The 22,838-nt window shown below is 33.9% G+C and overlaps 1 protein-coding gene across 1 annotated transcript; it reads left to right on the forward strand.

Annotated features, from left to right (window-relative positions):
- Positions 1–16,658: 16,658 nt before the first annotated feature.
- On the forward strand, positions 16,659–19,463 carry LOC108473435 (plastid-lipid-associated protein, chloroplastic-like). The gene is made up of 3 exons (XM_017774982.2): positions 16,659–17,215; positions 18,414–18,609; positions 18,782–19,463. Exons 1-3 carry the CDS (start codon positions 16,719–16,721, stop codon positions 19,097–19,099), a joined length of 1,011 nt encoding a protein of 336 aa, XP_017630471.1. The 5' UTR covers positions 16,659–16,718; the 3' UTR covers positions 19,100–19,463.
- Positions 19,464–22,838: the final 3,375 nt, after the last annotated feature.

Raw genomic sequence — 22,838 nt, forward strand, 5'->3', positions numbered from 1 at the left:
GTACACCGTAGGAAACCGAAAAAGAGGTGGTGAGTCCATCTGACCGCTAATACCAAGCTCCCTTCGGATCCAATCCTAGACATGCATATCGCCATTGCTACACCTTAATGTCATGGATATTTCTAGGAAACCGATTTGATTAAGTCATTTTTAGGAAAAGTGATTAATTTTGGAAAATACTTTCATTGCGGAAGCTTTGTTTGTTGTCGTGTTATTTTGAAATCAATTGTTGTTTTTGAAAACGCGCCCTAAAGCTATCCAATTTCAACAGTTAAAATAAGTAATACCTATCTCAGTAATACATATTAAAACCATAAAAAATAATTAAGCGGCCTTATTACATTTAAAAACCCAAAACTTCAAAAGTAAATAAAAGGATGTCCAGTTCACCAGAAGAAAATCAAACTTTCAAAACGGGTGGCCACTCCGAATTCCTTCACAACTCCAAGCCCACTATGGTTGGGGATTTCCTGCGTGGATGAAAATAAAAGGGGTGAGTTTGGGGAAACTCAGTGTGTAAGGAAAACCTATTCAAAGCCCAAGTCAGCTCAAGCCTATTGGGCCTAAGCCCATTCAGGTAACAGTGGTACTGGACCAGAGCCCTTTTCAGATTACAATAAACTGGGCCTTAGCCCCTTATTCAAATAACAGTATGGCCCATAGGCCCATTTTAAAATACATGCAACATCAATAACATATGCAAGCCCATTTGGGGACACTACTCAACCCACCAACCACTACACTCCACCCGTACCAGCCCTACACTCCATGTGGGGAATAGCTCAACCCACCCAAATTAACACTCCACAGCTTGACTTTTTGCTCAAGAATAAATAAATTGAGGCAAAGCCTCAAGACGTGTTAGAACACAAAGCTTACTGGGCTTTCCAATAACTCAACTTGGATATTAAGCTTGCTAAAGAGAAAAGGATGCTTCAACTTAACGAGTTAGAAGAATTTTGAATGTTCTCATACGAGAATGCCAAACTTTTAAAGGAAAGACTTAAAAGATGGCATGACAAGCACATTTGAGTTTGAGAATTTGAAGCAGTCAAGATGTAACACCCCAAACTCACCTAGACGTTATGGCGAATCTGGGAAGTCACATGAGAATGCATTTAAAACCGTGTTACCCAAAACTGCTCAGATACCATATTTTTCTTAACTCGTAAAACATATATTGATTAATTTGCTTGAAAACATTTCTTGGTTCATGAAAGCTTAAGAACAAATTAAGTTGCGCCCAAAATCCATAAACAGATTTCAATATTCGAACTTAAACCAAATAGTCGAAAACCGTAAATTACATAATTACTCCCAACTATAGCAATTAAAATAATAAAACATTAAAACCTTTAAAACCAAGGTGTATGTAGCAAGTGGTCACCGCCGAGCCCTCCACAGACCGATCCCCCTCACTGGGATTTCTAATAGACAAACAAAATAAGGGTGAGTTTTCAAACTTAGTGTGTACATCCCCACAAGAAAGCATGCATGTAAACGAATATCACCAACAGTCATAGTCGAGCTCGAGCTCTTAACAGAACAAGGCATGCCTTAGCCCACTCAAAATAGTATCGATACATTCAAGCCTTAGCCCATACTGGACATACATGCATATCAATCAAAACAAGAATGCCCACCAACCTGCACACCATCTCCGTCCAACCCAACACACCGTGTGGGATAAAATCGACCTACCTAGCCCTACACACCAAGTATTGGGATAAAATCAACCCATCCAATCAGACACACCAAATGGTACCGTGATACATGACGTGTCGAGATATAAAGATAGTCGCCAGATGGCAGGCTAATAGCCTTTCAGTCTTCCTTCTCTTCAACAACATGCCTAACGCAATACAATGCAACATAAATAATAAGGCATGCTCATGTGCAGATATCAAATCATAACATCATCATCAAATCAGAACAGATACACATGCTTTAAGTATCATGCTTTTACATATATCTTAGTATTATATCAGAGTATAGGGGTCTAAGTAACGCTTACCAACCCTACAATCAGGTCACAGTCGACTTGGGCGACCCTTTGCAACCTTGCAAAACATTTCAAACAAATTGGGCTCACACGTCCGTGTGCTCTGCCCGTGTGGCTCACACAGCCCACATTGACCTTGCCCGTGTGGATCACACGGCCTGACCCAAGATCCCACACGCCTGTGTGGTTCACCTGTGTGGCCCACACGCCTGTGTGGCCCACACAGCCCAATTGGTCAAGCCCGTCCCTCGCACACGGCCTCACCAGCCTCACACGCCTGTGTCTGTCGTGCCCATGTAGCGCGCGCACGGCCTACTTCGTCGACTACATGGCCGTGTTTGGCCACAAGGCCTCCATACGGGCAGACCACACGCCCGTGTAGTGTCGAAAATAGCATTTTCGGCTTTCATTTAAATGCGATTTTAGATCAGAACACCCAAACCCGCCAGACGCTAGACCGAATCCAACATGCCACATCAAGCGTTCAAAATATTTTATATTGTTGATCCTGAAAAACTTACTTGGTGTTTTAAAAGATAATTTCATTATAGGTTAAAGTGAATGGAAGTCGACACCGTAGGAAACCGAAAAGAGGTGGTGAGTCCATCGGACCGCTATACCAAGCTCCTTCGGATCCAATCCTAGACATGCATATCGCCATTGCTACACCTTAATGTCATGGATATTTCTAGGAAACCGATTTGATTAAGTCATTTTAGGAAAAGTGATTAATTTTGGAAAATACTTTCATTGCGGAAGCTTTGTTTGTTGTCGTGTTATTTTGAAATCAATTGTTGTTTTTGAAAACGCGCCTAAAGCTATCCAATTTCAACAGTTAAAATAAGTAATACCTATCTCAAGAATACATATTAAAACCATAAAAATAATTAAGCGGCCTTATTACATTTAAAACCCAAAACTTCAAAAGTAAATAAAAGGATGTCCAGTTCACCGAAGAAAATCAAACTTTCAAAACGGTGGCCACTCCAATTCCTTCACAACCCAAGCCCACTATGGTTGGGGATTTCTGCGTGGATGAAAATAAAAGGGTGAGTTTGGGGAAACTCAAGGTGTAAGGAAAACCTATTCAAAGCCCAAGTCACTCAAGCCTATTGGGCCTAAGCCCATTCAGTAACAGTGGTAATCGACCGAGCCCTTTTCAGATTATAATAAACCGGGCCTTAGCCCTTATTCAAATAACAAGATGGCCCATAGGCCCATTTTAAAATACATGCAACATCAATAACATATGCAAGCCCATTTGGGGACACTACTCAACCCACCAACCACTACACTCCACCGCATTCCAGCCCTACACTCCATGTGGGAATAGCTCAACCCACCCAAATTTAACATTCCACAGCTAAACTTTGTCAGCTCAAGAATATGAAGAATTGAGGCAAAGCCTCCAAGACGTGGACAAGCCACTTTCAATACTTCCTCCGTCAATATCCCAATCCCATGCATCGATAATAACATCATGGCATGTAGTAAATAACAACAATCAAACATGCATTTAGGTCAATTTAACCTGGGGTATTTTTTAATTTATCTACTAGGGTAAACCGTAAATTTTCCACTTTTTAAAGGTATTTCAGTAATTTATCTATTTTAGGGTTTTTCAAGCATATTCTTACTTTTCACGTACTAACAGAATCATGTACCGAGGGTTCTTATTGAATTAGGCCCGTTGGCCCATCATTCCAATTTTGGCCCATTAAGCCCAAAAATATCGATGGCACAGAAATCATGCACTTTGCAGTCCAAATTTTGCAGCTTACCAAAAACATTAATCGATTTACCTCACGAGCATTAGTACACTCGCAAATCTACAAAATACCAGTTTTCTGCATTTCGGCTTTTCGACTTTTGCCGATCCAGACTAAGAAAGAGGGTGTTAGTTACACATTGCTTATGATTTATATCGATTGAGATCCACACACTAACCGCCTACAATTGGATTACTAACACGTTAATCTAACTATTCAAATACAAACTACGATTAACCCCTTACAATATTCGCCAACCACACCTACATATCATAGTAAGCTTATAAGAAAACAATAAGCAACTCATTAACAAATTTTTGTCAATGTTTACCACATAATCATAATTTCACTGCAAGCTATCTTCCTGAGCAACAGTCACTAAATTATTTATAACTGGAGCTACGAAACTCCAAATCAAGTGCCGTTAATTTTCCCTGAAAATAGACTCATATATCTTCTATCCATAAAATTTTCAGAATTTTTAGTTTGGCCAATCAATACCAGATTTTTCTTAAAGTTTCCCATGTTTCACTGTTTGACTAATCTGACCACTCTTCATTACGAATCAAATTTCTCATTGTAAAGAATTCAAAATATGTTCTCGTTTATTTCATTTGAAACTAGACTCATTAAGCTTTAATTACATAATTTATTCATCTTCTAACTCATCTCTCACAATTTATGGTGATTTTCCAAAGTCACATTACTGCTGCTGTCCCAAGCAGATTTATTACCAAATCACTCTTTCACACATAACTTGCATGCATGTTATTTAAACATGTATATCACCAATCAATCATCACATATCTATGAGTTTACTTAAGTATAGTCTCCATTTCATCATTTTAAAGCACAACATGTTAGCCGATTTTTCCCCTTAGCATCTAAGGCACATGCATGCTCATTTGTTTGGCTCAACTTCACCTATCTTCCATTTTTCATCAAAAGAACATGAAACAACAACCATTTCCTTCATTTTAATTCATGACCAAATGCTCACAACACAACCAAAAACTAAAATATGCTTCAAGAGTTAAGGTAGAATCAAGAAGAACTCATGAACATCAAGATAGAAGCAAACTACCATGAACTTACCTTCAATTTTCTTCCCCAAGTAACCGAACATTCAAAAGCTTTCTCTTCTCCTTTCTCTTCTCTAACTTTAGGCTATGATGAACAAAGATGGACAAAACTTTGTTCTTTTCACCCCTTTTTTTTAAATAAAATTTCATATTTCATCCATTTAATTCTTTAATACAAAAGACATGAAATGCCCATCATGGAACATTTACCTAAACCATTATCATGGAACATTTACCTAACCCATTATCATGGAATATTTACCTAATCCATTATCATGGAACATTTACCTAACCCATTATCAATTTGTACCATGAATTATGGATATCAAGTGCTCATATTGTCTACAACAACATGATGGCTGGCCACTTCATGTAAAATGGGAGGTTTGTCATGCAAATCCTCCTATTTTGCACTCCTATTTATTTGGCCACTTCAATTTAGCCTATAGCATTTTCAAACATTTTCACATAGGTTCTATTTCATAATTTCACCCCCTTTTTCTTATGGAACAAAAATTAACCAAAATTGCCGGGTTCTATCTTAAGCTTGGGCCTTCTAGAGGCCCACTAACATAATTAAACCTATGCCAACATTCACAGAATTCCTGAAAATTGGGGCGTTACAAGATCGATTGGAGTACACACCTAGTTTCGATTGAAGCCTAACGCAATCTCGAGCCCTCCAAAACCTATATTCCATAATGTCATGACCCATTTCAATCACTTAAACAATTTCAATTGAAACTAAATGAGGTATTCCGCCCCAAAATTGTTAAATTTCTTACCTCGAGCGAAAACCAGCAAATACAACGCGTTTAATTCACTATTCAGGAGCAAAGAACAGCCCCTTGATCAGTACCTAAACACCCAAAGAAAATTCTCCCTTAATTTCTTAATCAAACGATGTTTACGAACGACAAGCAGAAACTTACCAATGAGGAGAACGTCAATGAATCGCAAAAGCCTGTTAATACGAAATGAAAACGAATAGGAGGAAGGCAAGGGAAATTTCACCAAAAAGAAAAGAAAAGAGAAAGAACGTGGAGAGGGGGAAATAGTATAGAATTTCGGCAGAGAGAGTTCTTTTGGGGACACTACTCAGAAAAATCTGATAAACCCTACCGCTTCAAGGTTTTAGCTCACATCCAATTCTATCCCGGCCTTAGTGGCAAAAACATATTCAGATATTTTCCTATGCTACAATTTCACAAAAGCCAAAATTACAGAAATTTAGAGTGTTACACAGCAAGTCTTGTTATCCAATTCCAGATTAAGGTTCTTTCCAGGTAAGTTAAAATCACGTTGGTCCGGTCTATTTATGATTCACCAAGTTTTTCCACATGGAGTTTTCGAAATTCAAGGCAAGGCAGGTAATTTTCAAGTCAATGCTCAGCTTTTAAAACATTACTGGGGGGATAAAATTGAGCGAGATAAAATCTTGTTCATTTTTTCAGATATTTAATTTTTCTCACTTTCTTTATAAATAAATAATTTAGGGTATATTTTCGGGATTAATATGTTTAAATAAATTCTGTCTAGGAGATTGGAACTTAAGTAGGACCGCTCGTGACCCCTCCAATCTTTCCTAGGAATTGATTTTAACATAATCTTCTGAGAAATTATTATCTAAATGGCAAAATAAGTTTTTAGTTTTTCAAATAAAAAGGGTCAATTTTGATCCAAGTTTTAATTGTAGCTCAATTTTCAAATTTTCTTTTAAGTTTGGGTACTTAATTGAATTATTAGCAAAATTTGGTTATTTTTTTATAAATATTGAAATTAGCTATCTCTTTTGTAAATATTTTTAAAAGATAGCTAAAATAAAAAAATTAATTTACTTTTTAATAAATAAAATGATAATAACTAATATATAATTATATTTATTATAATATATATTAATTATTATCAACTTTTCATAGAATTAGGATTAGTCTAAATTTGATCATATTTTATTTAATAGTTTTAATCTCAATAAATTAATAGCAGATAATATTTTAATATACATAATATTAATTATTAATTGTTATTAATTTTGTATGGAATTGGGACTTAGAGTATTTTATTATTAAATTGTTCTAATTGTTCTACTTGAATTCTTTCCCCCCTTCACTATAAATTCTACCAACCTTCTCCACCATTCACATCACCTTAACCAATCACCCCAACCCCCACCTAGTGTCGCAGCTCCCAACCACCAGTCATAACACCGCCCAGCAGCTCCCGTTCAGCCAGCAGCTATACATGGCCATTGCGCGCACTTGACGCCCCTGCCTTGCATGTTGCTGCTGCTCATGCCAGGCCATGCTTCTCCTTCGCACACATGCTCGTGCACCAGCCCTACTGCCCTGCGCACTCCACTGTTGCTTCTAGCTCCAGCTCACGTGCGCTAACATTGTTGCACCTCACGCTTGCCTTGCGTGCTACTACCATGCGCTGCTGCAGTTATTTTCTTTAGGGGTGAGCATTCGATCAAATTGAATCGAATCGAATCGAAAATTTTCGAGTTAATCGAGTTTTTGAATCTTATTTTATCATCCTAACTTTATTTGAAATTTTCTCGAATCGAGTCGAGTGAGATGGAATTCGAATCGAATCGAATCGAATATATTTGTTCGAGTTAAATTTTAAAAATAATTTTGGGTCCTTGTAACCATTGTCACCCATCGTAATAAAATTTATCCACCTTAATTAAAAATTTTATTAACTTTCATCACCTCATAATTTATTTATTAATCTTTTATATACTGGGTTAGCTTCTTTGTTTGCTTAGTTGCTTCAATTATCTTGATTCTTGTCACTATGTATTTTCAATTAAAAATATATTAGATGTAAAATGTGATTTTTAATAAAAATTATTTTAAAGATAAAATGTGAAATTGATACCAATATAAAATTTTAACATGAATATTTAATGGCATAATTAATAATTTAATTTTAATATAAATATTCAATATGACTAAACAATCCAATAATATAAATAATATAAAATGTGAAATTTAATTTAATAATATAAATAGTAGATATAAATAAAATTATTACTATTTATGTTTAGTGATTTTTTAGATAATTTTAATTTTTATTTGAGAGTATAGGGTGAGAAGTAAAATTTAGAGGAAAAATAAAAAGTTTTGGGAGATAAAAGTTTTGAAGGAAAGTAAATAGGGAGAGTAAAATTTTGGAGGGAAAATATTAAAAAAATTTAGGGGTGGATTTGGGGTAGATAGGAGGTGAGATTGAAAGGAAGTAAAAATTTTAAGAGGAAAGTGGGAGGGAGTAAAAATTATGGGGGAAAATAAAAAGTTTTGAGTGTTTTTGGGAATAAAATTATGAGAAAAAGTAAACCGGAGAGTAAAAATTTAGTGGGAAATGGATTTTGGGTAGATTGGGGGGTTGGGATTGAAGGGGAGTAAAAGTTTTGGGGGGAAAGTGGGAAGGAGTAAAAGTTTTAAGGGAAAAGTAAAAAGGTTTGGGAGTTTGGGGTAAAAATGTAAAATATTATAGTTTGATATTCGAATTATTCAAATTATTCGAGTTATTTGAATTCGAAAACTCAACTCGATTCGAATTCTAAATTCGAAAAAAAAAATTCGAGTTGACTCGAATAACTCGATTAACTCGAATAACTCGATTCGTTTAACTCGAAATTCGAATTTTTTTCGTCTTTTTGAGTCGAATCGAGTTTTGCTCACCCCTAAATTTCTTCAAGTTGTGCGCACCTTAGCCATAAAATTCAAGGCCCTCGTTACCCTTGCACCACACTTCCACCACATTTAGCCACCAACCCTTCCAACCAACTCTCAATCAAAATCTTTTGCTTCTAATTTTATTTATTGAGTACTTAATTTTTGTACAAAAGTGGCAAGAGAATTTTTCTCCTAAATTTCAAATTTATTTAGTTAATTAAATTTTCAATTTATTAAATTATTAATATTTTTTGCAAATTGAATTTTTTAGAAAAATTTGTTTCCATCTTATGTTCAGGTTAATCATGCCTTGAAAAAGAACTCGTGCCTCTATCCAAATAAAAGAATCACAAAAGAAATTTCACTATGAAGAAGCCAAAGCAAGATACGATAGCATTTTCAAGAATCAACAAATGCATGCAGAAAAAGACTTTACGTTGAAAGAAAGCAACTACATTGATTCCATGACGTGCATTCGACAAATTGCTGAAGCTCTTAATTGGGAGTTGTTTTGTGAGAAACGACCTACTGTAGAAGAAGAGTTAGTTCGTGAATTTTATGTGAATTTGACCACGAGCGAATTAACAGAAGTTTCTATCCAAGGAATCAAGGTACCAATAAGCTCAAACGTTATTAATGAATTCTTTGAATTACCTGATTTTGAAGATGATGAATATTCTTCCTTGATCAAAAATATTGAGGCTGAAAAACTGCAAGAAATTCTCGAGGAACTTACAGTTCTGGGTTCTAAGTAGGGTGTGTCAAAGCATGGAACTCACACATGTCGTAGAGAATATGGTTCTATTTCATTCGATTCAGCCTTATGCCTATCTCACATGGGACAACAATTTCATTAAAGCGAATGGTTTTGTTATACTCGATTTTAACTATAAAGACCATTGATGTGGGAAAAATCATTATGAGAGAAATGCGAAATTGTGCCGTTAGACGTTTTGGCCCAGCATACTTCCTCTTTACGATAATAGTTTTGTGCTTGAAAGATAAAATTCTTGCAAATGTAAAGAAGACAGGTTATAGCAAGGCACAATCATAGATTAAGACCTCTACTGAATAACCGAAGATTCTGTTCTGTAGCAACGTGTTGAAGAAGGCGAGGATCCTGAAGAAGAAGAAGAAGATCCCATAGAGATTGAACCAACAGAACCAATGCAGTCAGCTGAAATCCCTAATAAGGTAGAACCAACAGAACCAATAACCAAACCTGACATGGCAATCTCAACATTCAGTACTCAATCGCCTCGCCCAGATCTTCAAAATGAGTTGTCAAAGTTGATGGACATAATGAAACATATGCAGTGGCAACAACAAGCTTACTAGAAATATTCAAAAATACGAGATGACTTAATGAGAAGCGCTCTTACGAAAATATTCAATGACCTATTTATTTTTGTGCCTGAGTTTCCAAATTTTATATTTGAACCATGGAGTTCAACATCGAAGAGGGAATGAAGATATTCATGCAAAAACAAAGACAATAGAGCAAAAGATGGGTCCGATTCTGAGGGATCTGTAAATAAATAAAAAAGGGGGGATCTTGACTTTATTTTATTTCCTTTCCTAGGTTATTTAATGTTTAGGATTAGGTTCTATTAGGATTTTTATTTCTCGCATAATAAAATAAGAGGTGGAAATTATAAATAAAAATGAAAAAGTTGCAAAGTAAGAAGTTTGGCAATAGATATGTACATGTCTAGGATTGGATTTAGAGAGAGCTTGGTACTTAAGCAGTCAAATTAACTCACCTCCTCTTTTCTAGAATCCTACCTGGTGTATAGTATCTATTCACTTCTAACAATGAGGACATTGTTTATCTTAAGTAAAGGGGAGCGAAAAATTGAAATTATTTCCTCTCAGAATTAATTTTTCTTTTAATTATGGTTAGGTTATATTTTGTTCAAGAATTTGAAATTTTGTTAAGTATGCTAAACTTTAGTATGAATAAAAATCTATTATTTCAATAATTGTATGTTAGCTGAATTATGACATAAATGTACTCTTAATAAAGTATGTAAATCATACCATAAAATTTTAGTTCTTTAGGAAAGTTAAGCATGTATGAAAGTTTAAGTGTCTAGAATTGACTTAGTAATTTCTTGAGGCGAAATCCTATGAAGCATGGAATGTTGAAAATGATTTAGACAATCTTTTGTTTGGACTGTTTGAGTCTTTCAAGCCAATCTTAATAGATTTTTATCCTTTGAAACCCAACTTTGAGACTATATGGCCTAATTTTATTTGAACCTTTGCAATATTTACCCATCACTTTTCTCTTAATTATCTTTAAATTGTCTCAAACAGTAGACTCAGTACTATTTAGAACATTATTTGAAAATATGTTTGGGTGAGTTGAAAAAAAGTATCAAATGCTCAAAAAATTTTAGTACATACAACAAAATGCTCGTGTTAAAAAAGAAGAAGAGCATATGCACTCTAAAGAAAAAGATGTGCAAAAAAGCATGTGAAAGCAAAATAAGTTGGGGAATTGAAGGTAATTATTCCGAAGGTCCGATTCAAGCTAAGTCTAGGGCTTTAGACTAAATTTATCTATCTTTTACCTACCCCTAGTCCAGCCATGTTACAACCTATTTAAAAGACCTATTGATTCAGGTTTCTGTGCTACCTACATTAGTGGAGAGAGATTGCTATGTCCAACATATGAAGGCATAAATTAAACTTAATGATTGCAGCTTAATCTTAAACAAGGAAATAAAATCAAATTGATAGGGATTTAACATGTTTTTATTGAGAAAGCATTTAGTCTATTTTTTCTATCATAATAATAATTGTGATTAATTTGAACGATATGTATACTTAAGTAGAATAAATCTCAAATTTTTTATTCTTAAGCATAAGTATACTAAATTCATAATTTTGGGAAGTGTTTTCTGAAGGAATTTTTCAAATGTGTTTCCAAGAAATTCTTTTCAAATTGTGCATTACTCGGGACAAGCAATGAATTAAGTTTGGGAGTGTGGAAACACAAAGATATATATAGTTTTTCATGCCCTTTTTAACTCAAATTCATGCAATTTTGGTGTAATTCTTGTTAAAAATATAATATAATTATAAAATAATTAAAAATATAATATAATTATAAAATAATTAAATTGTACTTAAATTATTAACATATTTAATTTTAATTAATTTTATAATAGTTTTTCATAAATTTTAATTTATTTTTGACAAATTTGCACAAATGGTGAAAATTGGCTCAACAGACACTACTAGAAGTTCAAAACTAGGAAGCGATTTCTGAAGCATTGAGCCGAATTAATTTTTCAGCCTACGACAATCCAAATGATGAATACTAATACATAATATAATTAATTTTGATTTTAATCCAATTTATTTTGGTTTAAATAATTATTATTAATTAAATTATGAAAGGAGGCCCAATTGTGCTAAACTGAAAGACTGATCCAACCAAGCAAACAGACTACCCAAAATCGTCCAACATGCTGACCCAATCAGCTCAAATTAGCTAATTATTTGGCTTGCAATCAGCCCTTGAAATTTCCTTGAAATTGCATTCAAACCCCTCCACTTTCTGTGCTTTTAAAGATTCACTTTAAGCCAAATTTAACAAGTTTGAAACCCTCAAACCTGCCATATGTGTGGCCGGCCAAGGGGGTCTATGGCTGCTGATTTTTTGCTATTTTTAGCAGCCAATCCCACCTATAAGTATCCCCTTTGCTACTCATTTTAGCACACCTCTCACACCTTCATTCCACACTTCTCTCTTATTGTCTCTCTTCCAAACCTTCCTTTGCTTTCTATTTTTTTCCTTACATTCCCTTTCTAACTTCCCTCTTGGAAAAAAGCCCTTCAACCATCGTTGGTAGCAGCATTGACGTGCTTGTAGAAGCCTTGGTTCAACAAGAACGAGCAGAGAAGGAAGAGCGGACCAAACTAGTCAGGCTTCGGAGAAACACCGGATTTGATTCTAGTTTCCTATCTTTTAACTTTTTATTGTTGTTGTTATAAACATGTATATGAAAACTTGTTATGTTGATATTATTAATTTAATTAACATGGCTTAAATTTAATTCGTGTTAGATTGATTGCATTTCATCCACTTAAGTTATTAAAATTATGTTTGTGTTGTTATAGGTCTTAGTAAATTGTTTGATTAAATAAAATCATGATTATGTTTTTCTTGCATTACAATTATAAGGTAACTAATGAATTAATTATTAATCGTATTGAAATTGTAATTAATTGACACAATACTTAATCAGTGCATGTTTAATCTTCTAAGGTAGCTGAGGGTTAAATTAGTGACGGTATTAAACAGTGCATTATCCTTGCATAACTTGCAAGATTACTGTGATTAAACTGTTTCAATGTAGGTATATATTGTTACTTCACTTAATCTTTTACTTGCTTATTAAAATTGATTAATTGTTTGAATTGGTATAGTAATATGTTCAAGAGATTAGTTAATTTTGTAAGTCTGTATGTGCTATAGTTAACAAATTACCAAGTTGCCGTGAATTTATTTGTAACAACATGAACATTGTTTTAGTAATATTAAGTTAAGAAATGTAATTAATCTAACACAATTATGTCATCTTGATTAAAATCATCTTTTGGAATCGTGCATTGAAACTTTTATTTTTATTTTATTTTATTTTACTTAGTTAAATTTTAGTTTTTAATCACTTCCCCAAAATCAAAATATTTTTAATCACCAAAGTGTTTAAATTTCGTTTCATAAATAATTTTTCTTAAATAGTCCCTGTGGGTACGATAACTTGACATTTACTTGTCACTTTATTACTTGTTGCGATTGTGTACACTTGCACATTTCCATCATTCTACTAAATCAATATGAACTAACTCTAAAACTTCAGTGTTCTTATCTGTGAGAGTTTTTAAGGAAGGTCTCGCATTCTTGGCTTCAAGACAAATTTCACATTTATTAAAGCTACTATTATTTAGATTAGGGAGTAGATTCAACAATATAAGCGTAAGTGGTTGAATTATTATTATTAAACATAGTCTCAGTAAAAAATAAATCTCCACTCTGATAACCTTTCCCAACATAATCTCCATTGTGGGAAAGTACAAGTTTATTAGATTCAAAGACTAAATTAATGTCTGCCTTATTCAATAATCCACTACTAATTAAATTTCTGCGCAGTGCAGTTATATAAAGAACATTATTTAATGCTAATGTTTTGCCAGAAGTAAGTTTAAGTAAGATCTTTCTTTTACCGAGTACTTCTGAACTGCTAGAATTACCCATGTAGACTTGTTCAACTTCAACTAAATTTCAAACTTGGTGAACATTTCTCTGTTGGCACAGAAGTGTTTGGAGGTGCTTGTGTCTACAATGCATTCGACATTATTATTGATCAGGTTTACTTCAGAAACCATAATGGCTATTACTGCATCTAGAGTTTCGACTAGATGTGCTTGTGGTTTGTTTTTATTCTGGCGGTCAGAGCGTTAATAGCATTGATATGCTTTGTGTCCAGCTTTTTCATACAAATAGCGATTCACAGGTTGTTGGATTTTTTATGCTTCCCTAGTTTCTTCAAGTTGGCAGCCTTCTTGTTTTGGACCTTTACTACCTTCTTTGAATTTCTAGTGTTTTTAAACTTATTAAACTTGATACTAAAACCAAATTCCACGAGATTAGCTTTTAAAGGAAATTGACATGAAGTAACTAAATCATTATCTTTAAGACAATTGACCTCCTCAATCTTTATATTTCTAATCAGTTGCTTCAAAGAAATGTCTCATTTTTTACACTTCAAGAGATTGTGGTAGACGGATCGGGATTTCGACAGCGTTTCAATTAGGATGTTTGCTTGGAGAATCTCATACATCTTTATCCCTTCAGCTAAGATGTTAGAAACTAACTTCTCATAGACATGTACTTGATCCATTATTAGCTTATCATCAGTCATCTAAAATCTGATCATTCTCCAACGACCTACTTCTTGATTCTAGCATCATCAGCTCAATATTTCTTTTCCAAGGTATCTAGATAGACTTGGCTGACTTATTTTTGACAAATAAGTCAAAGAGGTTGTTCGGTGTATGGGATAACATGTGACCTCTTACCATTTTGTTTTCCTTGTCAAACTTGTCTTTTGTCACAGCATCTATGTTCGAGTCTCCAGAAATGGTGGTTGAATCTTTAGCTTTTTCGGTGATAGGTGGGTTAAAGAAGACGTAGTCAACTTCAAGTTGTTCAAAAAATATTACCATCTTTTGAGACTAGAGATAGTTAGTTTTGTCGAGAGGAGCGAGCTTGGAAAGAGCAGGAATGAATTTGTTCATTATGGTGGACATGTTTTGAATAGTAGTATGAATTTACTTCTAAATTGTTTGAAAAATACTACTGCAAAACAAAATCGTTAGCACTGACTTGAAAATAAACCAAGCATAAATAAAAGAAAGAATCACTGTGATGTGGAAGACCCACTGCCTTAAAAGAGAATTTGCCCTGATTAGTGTAATCGTGTAATGGATGTTGCCCCCCAAGGTTAACACAGAACTTCAATATTCGTACACCCGAATAAGGAAGGTGGAGCACAATTAGTATTGCTCTTCTCTGAGGAATAGGGAAATAAGATAAAAATAAAACTTTAAAGCTGGTTGAAAAAACTTGCCCAGAAAAATCACACTAGGTTCAATTCTTAGGAAAGGTTGGAGGGGTCACAAACAGTCTTGCTTAAAATTAAAATTCTTAGATAAAATTTTCCTCTAATGTAATTTAGTAAAATGCCAGAGTTTTTGAGAAAAGAAGAATGAGAGAAATGAGAAGACTGAGAGAAGCTCAGGTTTATTGCTTATTAGAAATGAGAAGAAATTACCTCTTATTTATAGGATTTTCAAAGGGGCAAAATGATTCAAAAAATTCAACGGTCAGATTCCAACGGTCATATTACAACAGTCAGATTCCAACGGTCATATTACAACAGTCAAATTCCAACAACTATATTGTAACGAAACGATTCCACCGATAATATTATAATGATCAAGTTCCAACTATATTGTAAGAGTCATTTTTTCATTACCAACAATTTTAAGTAGTGCTTACGATTTTCGAACAAGACAAATTAAATAATGTTTGGGACAAAACAAAGTTGAAAACAGTGGAACTGCATACAGCGTGGGCGATATTTTAGCATTAGAAACTTGAAATAGTTCTTATGCATGCCAATAACATGCCCAGCCAGCTTAGACAATTTCAATGACGACTTTAGTCTATGCAAAACAACAATAATAAATTCCAGGATATAATTGTCATTTACCAATATTTCCGACTACTCCATTGGGATTAACCCTTTGTTTCTTGTTTTCACCCTTCTCCAAATTTTATATGTTTTATTACATCAGAAATCCCTAATTATAGTTGAAATTCAAAACGTTTCAATTGAATATTCAATCTAAAACCTTTTTTTTTTCTTTTTATATTTATAATATTCAAAGAAACTCAAGTCATCTAGACGCTAGATAAAAACCAAAACTGTTACTCCAAGTCTTGCCAACTAAAGCGTTGTTTTATTCAAAATTTTCAGTAAGTCTAGCCATTAACTCTAACATTAAATACTAAATTAGCTGATATGGTGTTTTATAAATATATATTTATAATTTTTTATTGGATTAGTATCACAACATCAATTCAATTGAAAATTAAAAAAAATTGTTTTATTATAAAATTTCAAACATTACTATAACAATGTTTTTGTATTTTTATATAAAATCCATAAGAATCAACCTAGAATAAATGTAAAATTACCCGTATAATGGGACTAAAATATTAGAGTTATAATTTTAAAACCCTAATTTTACTATTTTAATTAAAATCTTATTTGTTTTTAATTTTTTTTGTAAATATAATTTTTCCATAAATTTGTCCATCCACATAATATATCATAATCTAGTAATAGTAAATAATTTTAACCATGTCGAATTTAAACTTGCATTTAATATCAAAACTAACGGTCCACCTAATACAAGGGTTTGATCCGAAGTTTGAGAATTTAATAATTTAATGTAAACGTTTTGAAGTTTAAGGACATACATAAAATTTAGCCTATAAGTTGGGGATTAAATGGCAAATAACACATTTTCATTCATACAAATATTAAATCTCCCCTGTTTTTTTGCTGTGACTTTTGACAACTTCCAAACCAGAACAGCCATGGCTACGATTTTTCAACTCAATAACTTTCCATACAAGACTTTCTTAACAACTCCAAAACATATTCAGTCCACTTCAAAGCCTTCAATTCTACTTCTCAACTCTATCAAACGAACCCAGAATTCAAGCAGTGTATCTCACTTTTTGACCAGAAAATCAATTCGGTCAAGACCCGGTTTCCAAGTTTTTGCTGCGGACGATGACGAGGGGAGCCCGGACAAGGAGGAGGAGGTGATGGAGGAGCCAGAAACAGAGAGCGGCGGAGTGGTCGTGGCCGAGGCCGAGGCAGAGGAGGAGAAGCCTAAAGAAGAAGTGGGTGAAATCGAGAGCTTGAAGAAAGCATTAGTGGATTCGTTTTATGGGACTGATCGTGGGTGGAAAGCTAGTAGTGAGACGAGAGCTGAGATTGTAGAGCTTATAACTCTGCTTGAGGCTAAGAATCCAACTCCAGCACCAACTGATTCTTTGCCTTTGCTCAATGGCAAATGGATTCTCGCGTAAGTTATCTATCTATTTTAACTTTTTTTTTTTTTTGAGTTTGGTTTACAGAATCATACAAGTATGTGTAGTTTAGAGCCTTAAAACACCGCCTACTTAAAGCTATTGCGAGTATTGAGGGGAGGTAACTCGCTGTTGAAGCTTTTGAAGGTCGTTGGTTGGGAGTCAATAGACCCCTCAACGGTGGTTGGTATTGTTTCCGGTGTCTGTGCTCGTGCTCGGTTTTATGCGGATTTTATCTTTCAATTCCGTGAAAAGCCTTAAAAGGTTCATAGAGTAGTACCGTCTCACCTGATAAGAACACATGAGCCTTTGCTCTTGGTGGAGTTTAACCACATGCTCTCATATGACATTTGTGGCTAAGAATAGATACCATTTGCCTCACCCACCATGAAAATTTGAGCTGTTTATTTGATTTGATTTGAAAACTTGAACTATTTAAGTTTAAATTTTATTTTATTTATTCTTATTTGAATCAATTTTGGTCAGGCCTATAGCATGGTTGATCATCTTTGTTGTTGAAGGCAAAGTGTTTGCTATAGACTGTTTTATTGATATTATGAACTCTATGCAGCACTCTGTGACCTTATAAGCCTTTGCAATAACTTAAAATGGGCTATGGTAAGTTGGTAGTCTCTTGGTCTATTAGGTTAGGTTTCTTTCTAGCAATCAATAAATTAGGCCTTGATTAAATAAGTAAACAGAACTCCTAAAAGAATATATAATGATCTGGTTCGTAAAATTATTAGTTTTCTCGGTATTGCAAGTTGTTTATAAAGCACAAGTATTATAAGACACTCTTATCATGTAGGCCAACTTAATGCAGATGTTATTTTTTCTGGATGTACCCTTCACTGTTCTTTGTACTCAAAAAAGAAGTAGCCGAAAGATAGTTATCGGGAGTAACATTGAACTCGGTGAAACTAAATAAAGAGAAAGCTCGGAGCATATCCGATGCTTCTTAAATGAACCGCTGCTGCTACTCGATAGTAATTGCTTTCGCCAAAATAGCTTGGTTTTTCTTGTGGTATTTCTCAGGGTGCTGCTTGGGAGCAACCATGAAGTACACTTGGGAAATATGTATATATTCTTCTTACAAATGATTAGTGATGCTAGCTTTATCACTAAGTATCTTATTTATTTATTTCATGAGATTCTAGTGCGTGTTGATATTTGATACACTGTTTTGTGGCACAGGTACACGTCTTTCACCGGTCTGTTTCCGCTGTTGTCAAGGGGTCAATTGCGATTAGTAAAAGTGGAGGAAATATCACAGACCATAGATGCTGAAAATTTAACTGTGCAGAACTCTGTCCAATTCTCGGGGCCGTTAGCCTCGAGTTCTATTAGTGCAAGTGCAAAGTTCGAGGTCCGAAGTCCCAGGCGAGTGCAGGTATGTTGTTTATGTCTGTCTCCAACTGCCAGCATTTGGAATGTAATCGAACCCTATCGTACTAAACAAATTTTCATTCTCATTTTTCCTTTTCGAATGTCACCAAATGCATTAGGAAATGAAAGATCTGGATGTAACATGAAATTTTCTTGTTTCATTTTGTTGTATGCAGATCAAGTTTCAGGAAGGCATAATCGGAACTCCCCAGCTTACGGACTCCATAGTCTTACCCGAAAATGTGGAATTTATGGGACAAAAAATCGATCTAGCTCCTATCAAAAGCTTGCTCAACTCTGTACAAGACACAGCTTCCACTGTTGCAAAGACGATTTCGAGCCGCCCACCATTGAAGTTCTCATTATCAAACAGCAATTCGGAATCATGGTTACTTACCACATACCTTGATGAAGACCTGCGGATTTCAAGAGACGGCGGGAGCGTTTTCGTGCTCATCAAGGAGGGCAGTTCTCTCTTGACCACCTTGAACTAAAATTTAGATTCCATCCCCTCTTCCTCACCTTCGCATCACTATATCTATGCTCCTGGTTTTCTGTTAGGTTGATCTGATACGTAAATATCTATAAACATGAATTCTAAATGAATAAACACGCACACACTTATCTTTCACTCCATGTTTTATGCTTTCACTCCATTAAAGCACCAAACATGTATTATTAGTTAACCAGATTTGCAATACACATTTCATTTTTTCTTTCTTGAGGCCAAAAAAAGTAGTTAAATTCTGCTATTAGTACATGTACAATGCTTGAGTTGTCTATTTGGTCCTTGTACTTTAATTGGGACATTTTCCATCTTTATACGTTTCAAATTTTAAAATATTAGTCCTCGTCAAATGGTAGCTACTAAATTCATTAAGTTATGCTGTTTTCAAAAATCGATTAGGCAAATATATAATGCCATGTCCTCATCCATATGTATAATGCAATGTCAACTTATTATTTTCACATGTTACTAAAAAAAAGATTAGTTAATAGATTTAAAGATTGTTGTTTGCATTAAGATTGAAATTCCAAATTTTAAAAAATGTAGTGATAACAATGATCTAGTTGGAGAATATGGATCAAGACCTATAACTTTATGCATAATACAAGAGCAATAGTAGAATTTAACAAAACATATTTAACTATTACCATTTGATCAGGATTACAACTTCAAAAATGAAAACGTACACGAACTAAAAGTAACCAATTCGATAAGTTAAAGGACTAAAATTGATCTAATTAAAGTATAGATACTAAATCTACAACTTACAGAAGATACAGGGTTTAATATCAAGATCTAACAAAAAAACAGAGAGGAAATTTTCTTACTCTGTCTAACTTGGACTTGCTGTTGCATATATTTATGAACTTACACTATGAATTCAACTTTTCTTTTCTTGATTTAGCTTTATCAACTAATTAAGTAAATGATATATTTCAAATATAAGATTGCATTAATTCAGAAAGTCAGAATCAATCAATATAAACTTTGGCTTTCAAGGATTGGAGTCTCGTCTTTTGCCAACAATGTCACGATCTCATCGATTCACTTATTGCTTGTTAGTGTCACGATCCGTCCTTGAGTAAATCTACTTGAAGCACTAGATCAAGTTTAGAACAATGCGAGAGCAAGAAAATTGAGACACAAAGTTGTTGGAATGTCCCAGAAAACTCTAGAAATTCAAAGAAAGGATCAGATCTTGTAGAAAATGTGTATAAGATTCTAAAAGTTCTAGAACTATCCACACTTATATAACATTTAATAGGGTAGTTGAGAAATTTCTAATGGATAGATCTAACCGCCTATTGAGATTAATGGTAACCATTGGATCTATTGAGTATGACTCCTATTTCAATCAAATTTGAGAAATTATCTTTCAGTTAAACTTTGTTTATTTGTTTCAATCAAACTCTAATTAGTCTAGATTATTTTATTATTTGACCTATGAATTTAGCCTATAAATAGGCTCTTTTACAACCTTAAAACATACACCCATTAAAGATTAGAACTCATAACACTTTTAGAGAATTTTGTGTTTACGTTTTGAGGGTTTTTTGTTTTCGGGTTTTTGGGGTTTAGTTTTTATCTCCATCTTTTGTACTCTTTATTCTTTTTCCTTTATAGTATAATTATCTTTACCTATGGTTTTTTATCCTCTTTGGATGGGTTTTTCCACGTTAAATTTGTGTGTTCAATTTCTCAATTTCATCTGTTATTTTTACTTGTTCGTTGTTTAATCGGGTCGATCCCTAATAAGTGGTATCAAAGCTAGTTCAATTTTTGTATATCAGCCCATTCAAAGATGGTAGCAACAAGGTTTGAAATTGAGAAGTTCGATGGTGTCATAAATTTCAATCTGTGGTAAGTTCGGATGATGATAAATCTAATTCAAACCAGCCTGAAAAAGGTTATTATTAGGAAAAAGCCTGAGAATCTAAATTAAATAGAATGGGAAGAGCTTGATGAAAAGGCCTTATCTACAATTCAGTTGTGCCTCGCAAATACGGTATTGAAGGAGGTATTGATGGAGAAAACCTCATCCACCTTATGGAAAAGGTTAGAAACTCTTTATTCGACTAAGTCTCTGGCCAACTGTTTAGTGTTGAAACAACATCTATTTTCGTTACGCATGAACAAATGTGAGATTTTTAGATATCACATCAGTCAATTCATTACACTTTTAAATGATTTAAAGAACGTTAAGGTTCAGATTGACGATGAAGATCAATATATGCTATTGTTGTGCTATTTACTTCCTTTATAAAAGTCTTTCAGGGAGGCCCTGATTTATGGGAGAGACAAACTTTCGTTCAAAGATATGAACGGTCATTTGTTGAGTAGAGACAAACTCGACAATGAGTTTGGTTCGGATAGCAAGGTAGATAGGCAAGCTTCCATTTTGGTAGTATCAAAGAAGCGAGACAAAAGATGTCGCTATTGTAAAAAGTGAGGTCACGTCAAAGCAGATTGTTATAAACTGCAAAATAAAAGAGCTACTGAGAGTAACGAGGAAAATGTAGCTGGTGCTAATTTGGCTGATGAAAGCGGTGTTGATTTGTTGTTAGTGTCAACGAGCAATAACTCTAAGCTTATGTCCAAGTGGATCCTAGATTTGAAATGTTCTTTCCACATGTATCCCAATAAAGAATGGTTTTCCACATACAATTTGGTTCACTACAGGAAAATAGGGTTTTAGCGGCGTTTTATCAAAAAACGTCGCAAAAATTGTAAAACACAGAGCAATAGCGGCGTTTTTGTTACCATGCCGCTAAAAACAGAGCAATAGCGATGTTTTTTGTTAAAACACCGCTAAAAATAGATCAATAGTGGCACTTTTGGTAAAACGCCACTAAAAGTAAGAGCAATAGCGGCGTTTTTGGTAAAACACCGCTAAAAGTCAGAGCAATAGCGGCGCTTCTGATAAAACGCCGCTAAAAGTCAGAGCAATAGCGGCGCTTCTGATAAAATGCCGCTAAAAGTCGGAGCAGTAGCGGGCACTTTTGGTAAAATGCCGCTAAAAGTCGGAGCAATAGCGGCGCTTTTGGTAAAACGCCGCTAAAAGTCATATAATCCCTAAAACCCCTAAACCCCAAAAAAATCATGAACACTAATCTATAACCCCTAAAATACTAAACCCCTAAACCTTAAAAACCCTAAACACTAAACTATAACTTCTAAAACCTTAAACCCCAAAAAACATCACATGGATGTTGATGTATATACATATATATTAATGTAAAAGCTTATGTTCATAATAAATTATGGAAGCAATACTTAATATTGATTAAATTTATTTTTGGTTTACGGTTTAATATTTAAGGTTTAAGGTCTATAGTTTAGGGTTTTATGGTTTAAGGTTTAATGGCCATGGGTATATAGTATGTTAATCTCAAGTGAATCATATTCAATAATTAAATCTTAAACCCTATAATTAATTATTGTTATCAATAATAGATATCTTGATTTTGATAAAAAATATTTTTATATATTAATAAGGTGTTATATTGTTTAATGGATTGAAGGGATATTTTGTGGAAAATGTTTTAAATGATAAATTTAACTTTAAATTTTATTAATAGTTTTTGTTTATACTATTTTAATATTTATCTATATTGATTAATTAAAATATATATTTATTTATATGAACGAAAATTCTCTCGCACTCATTTGTGTCTCCACGCTTTTTAATTGTAACTCATTTTCTTTTTAAAATATATATTTGTGTC

Source organism: Gossypium arboreum, chromosome 9 (assembly GCF_025698485.1).
Source record: "Gossypium arboreum isolate Shixiya-1 chromosome 9, ASM2569848v2, whole genome shotgun sequence".
Classification (NCBI taxonomy): Eukaryota; Viridiplantae; Streptophyta; class Magnoliopsida; order Malvales; family Malvaceae; genus Gossypium; species Gossypium arboreum.

Excerpts from the sequence above, each read along its gene's own strand:
- LOC108473435 (XM_017774982.2), top strand. The coding sequence starts at position 16,719 with ATGGCTACGATTTTTCAACTCAATAACTTTCCATACAAGACTTTCTTA. Across the intron at positions 17,216-18,413 it reads AATGGCAAATGGATTCTCGC|GTACACGTCTTTCACCGGTC; the intron begins GTAAGTTATCTA and ends TTTGTGGCACAG. Across the intron at positions 18,610-18,781 it reads GAAGTCCCAGGCGAGTGCAG|ATCAAGTTTCAGGAAGGCAT; the intron begins GTATGTTGTTTA and ends TGTTGTATGCAG.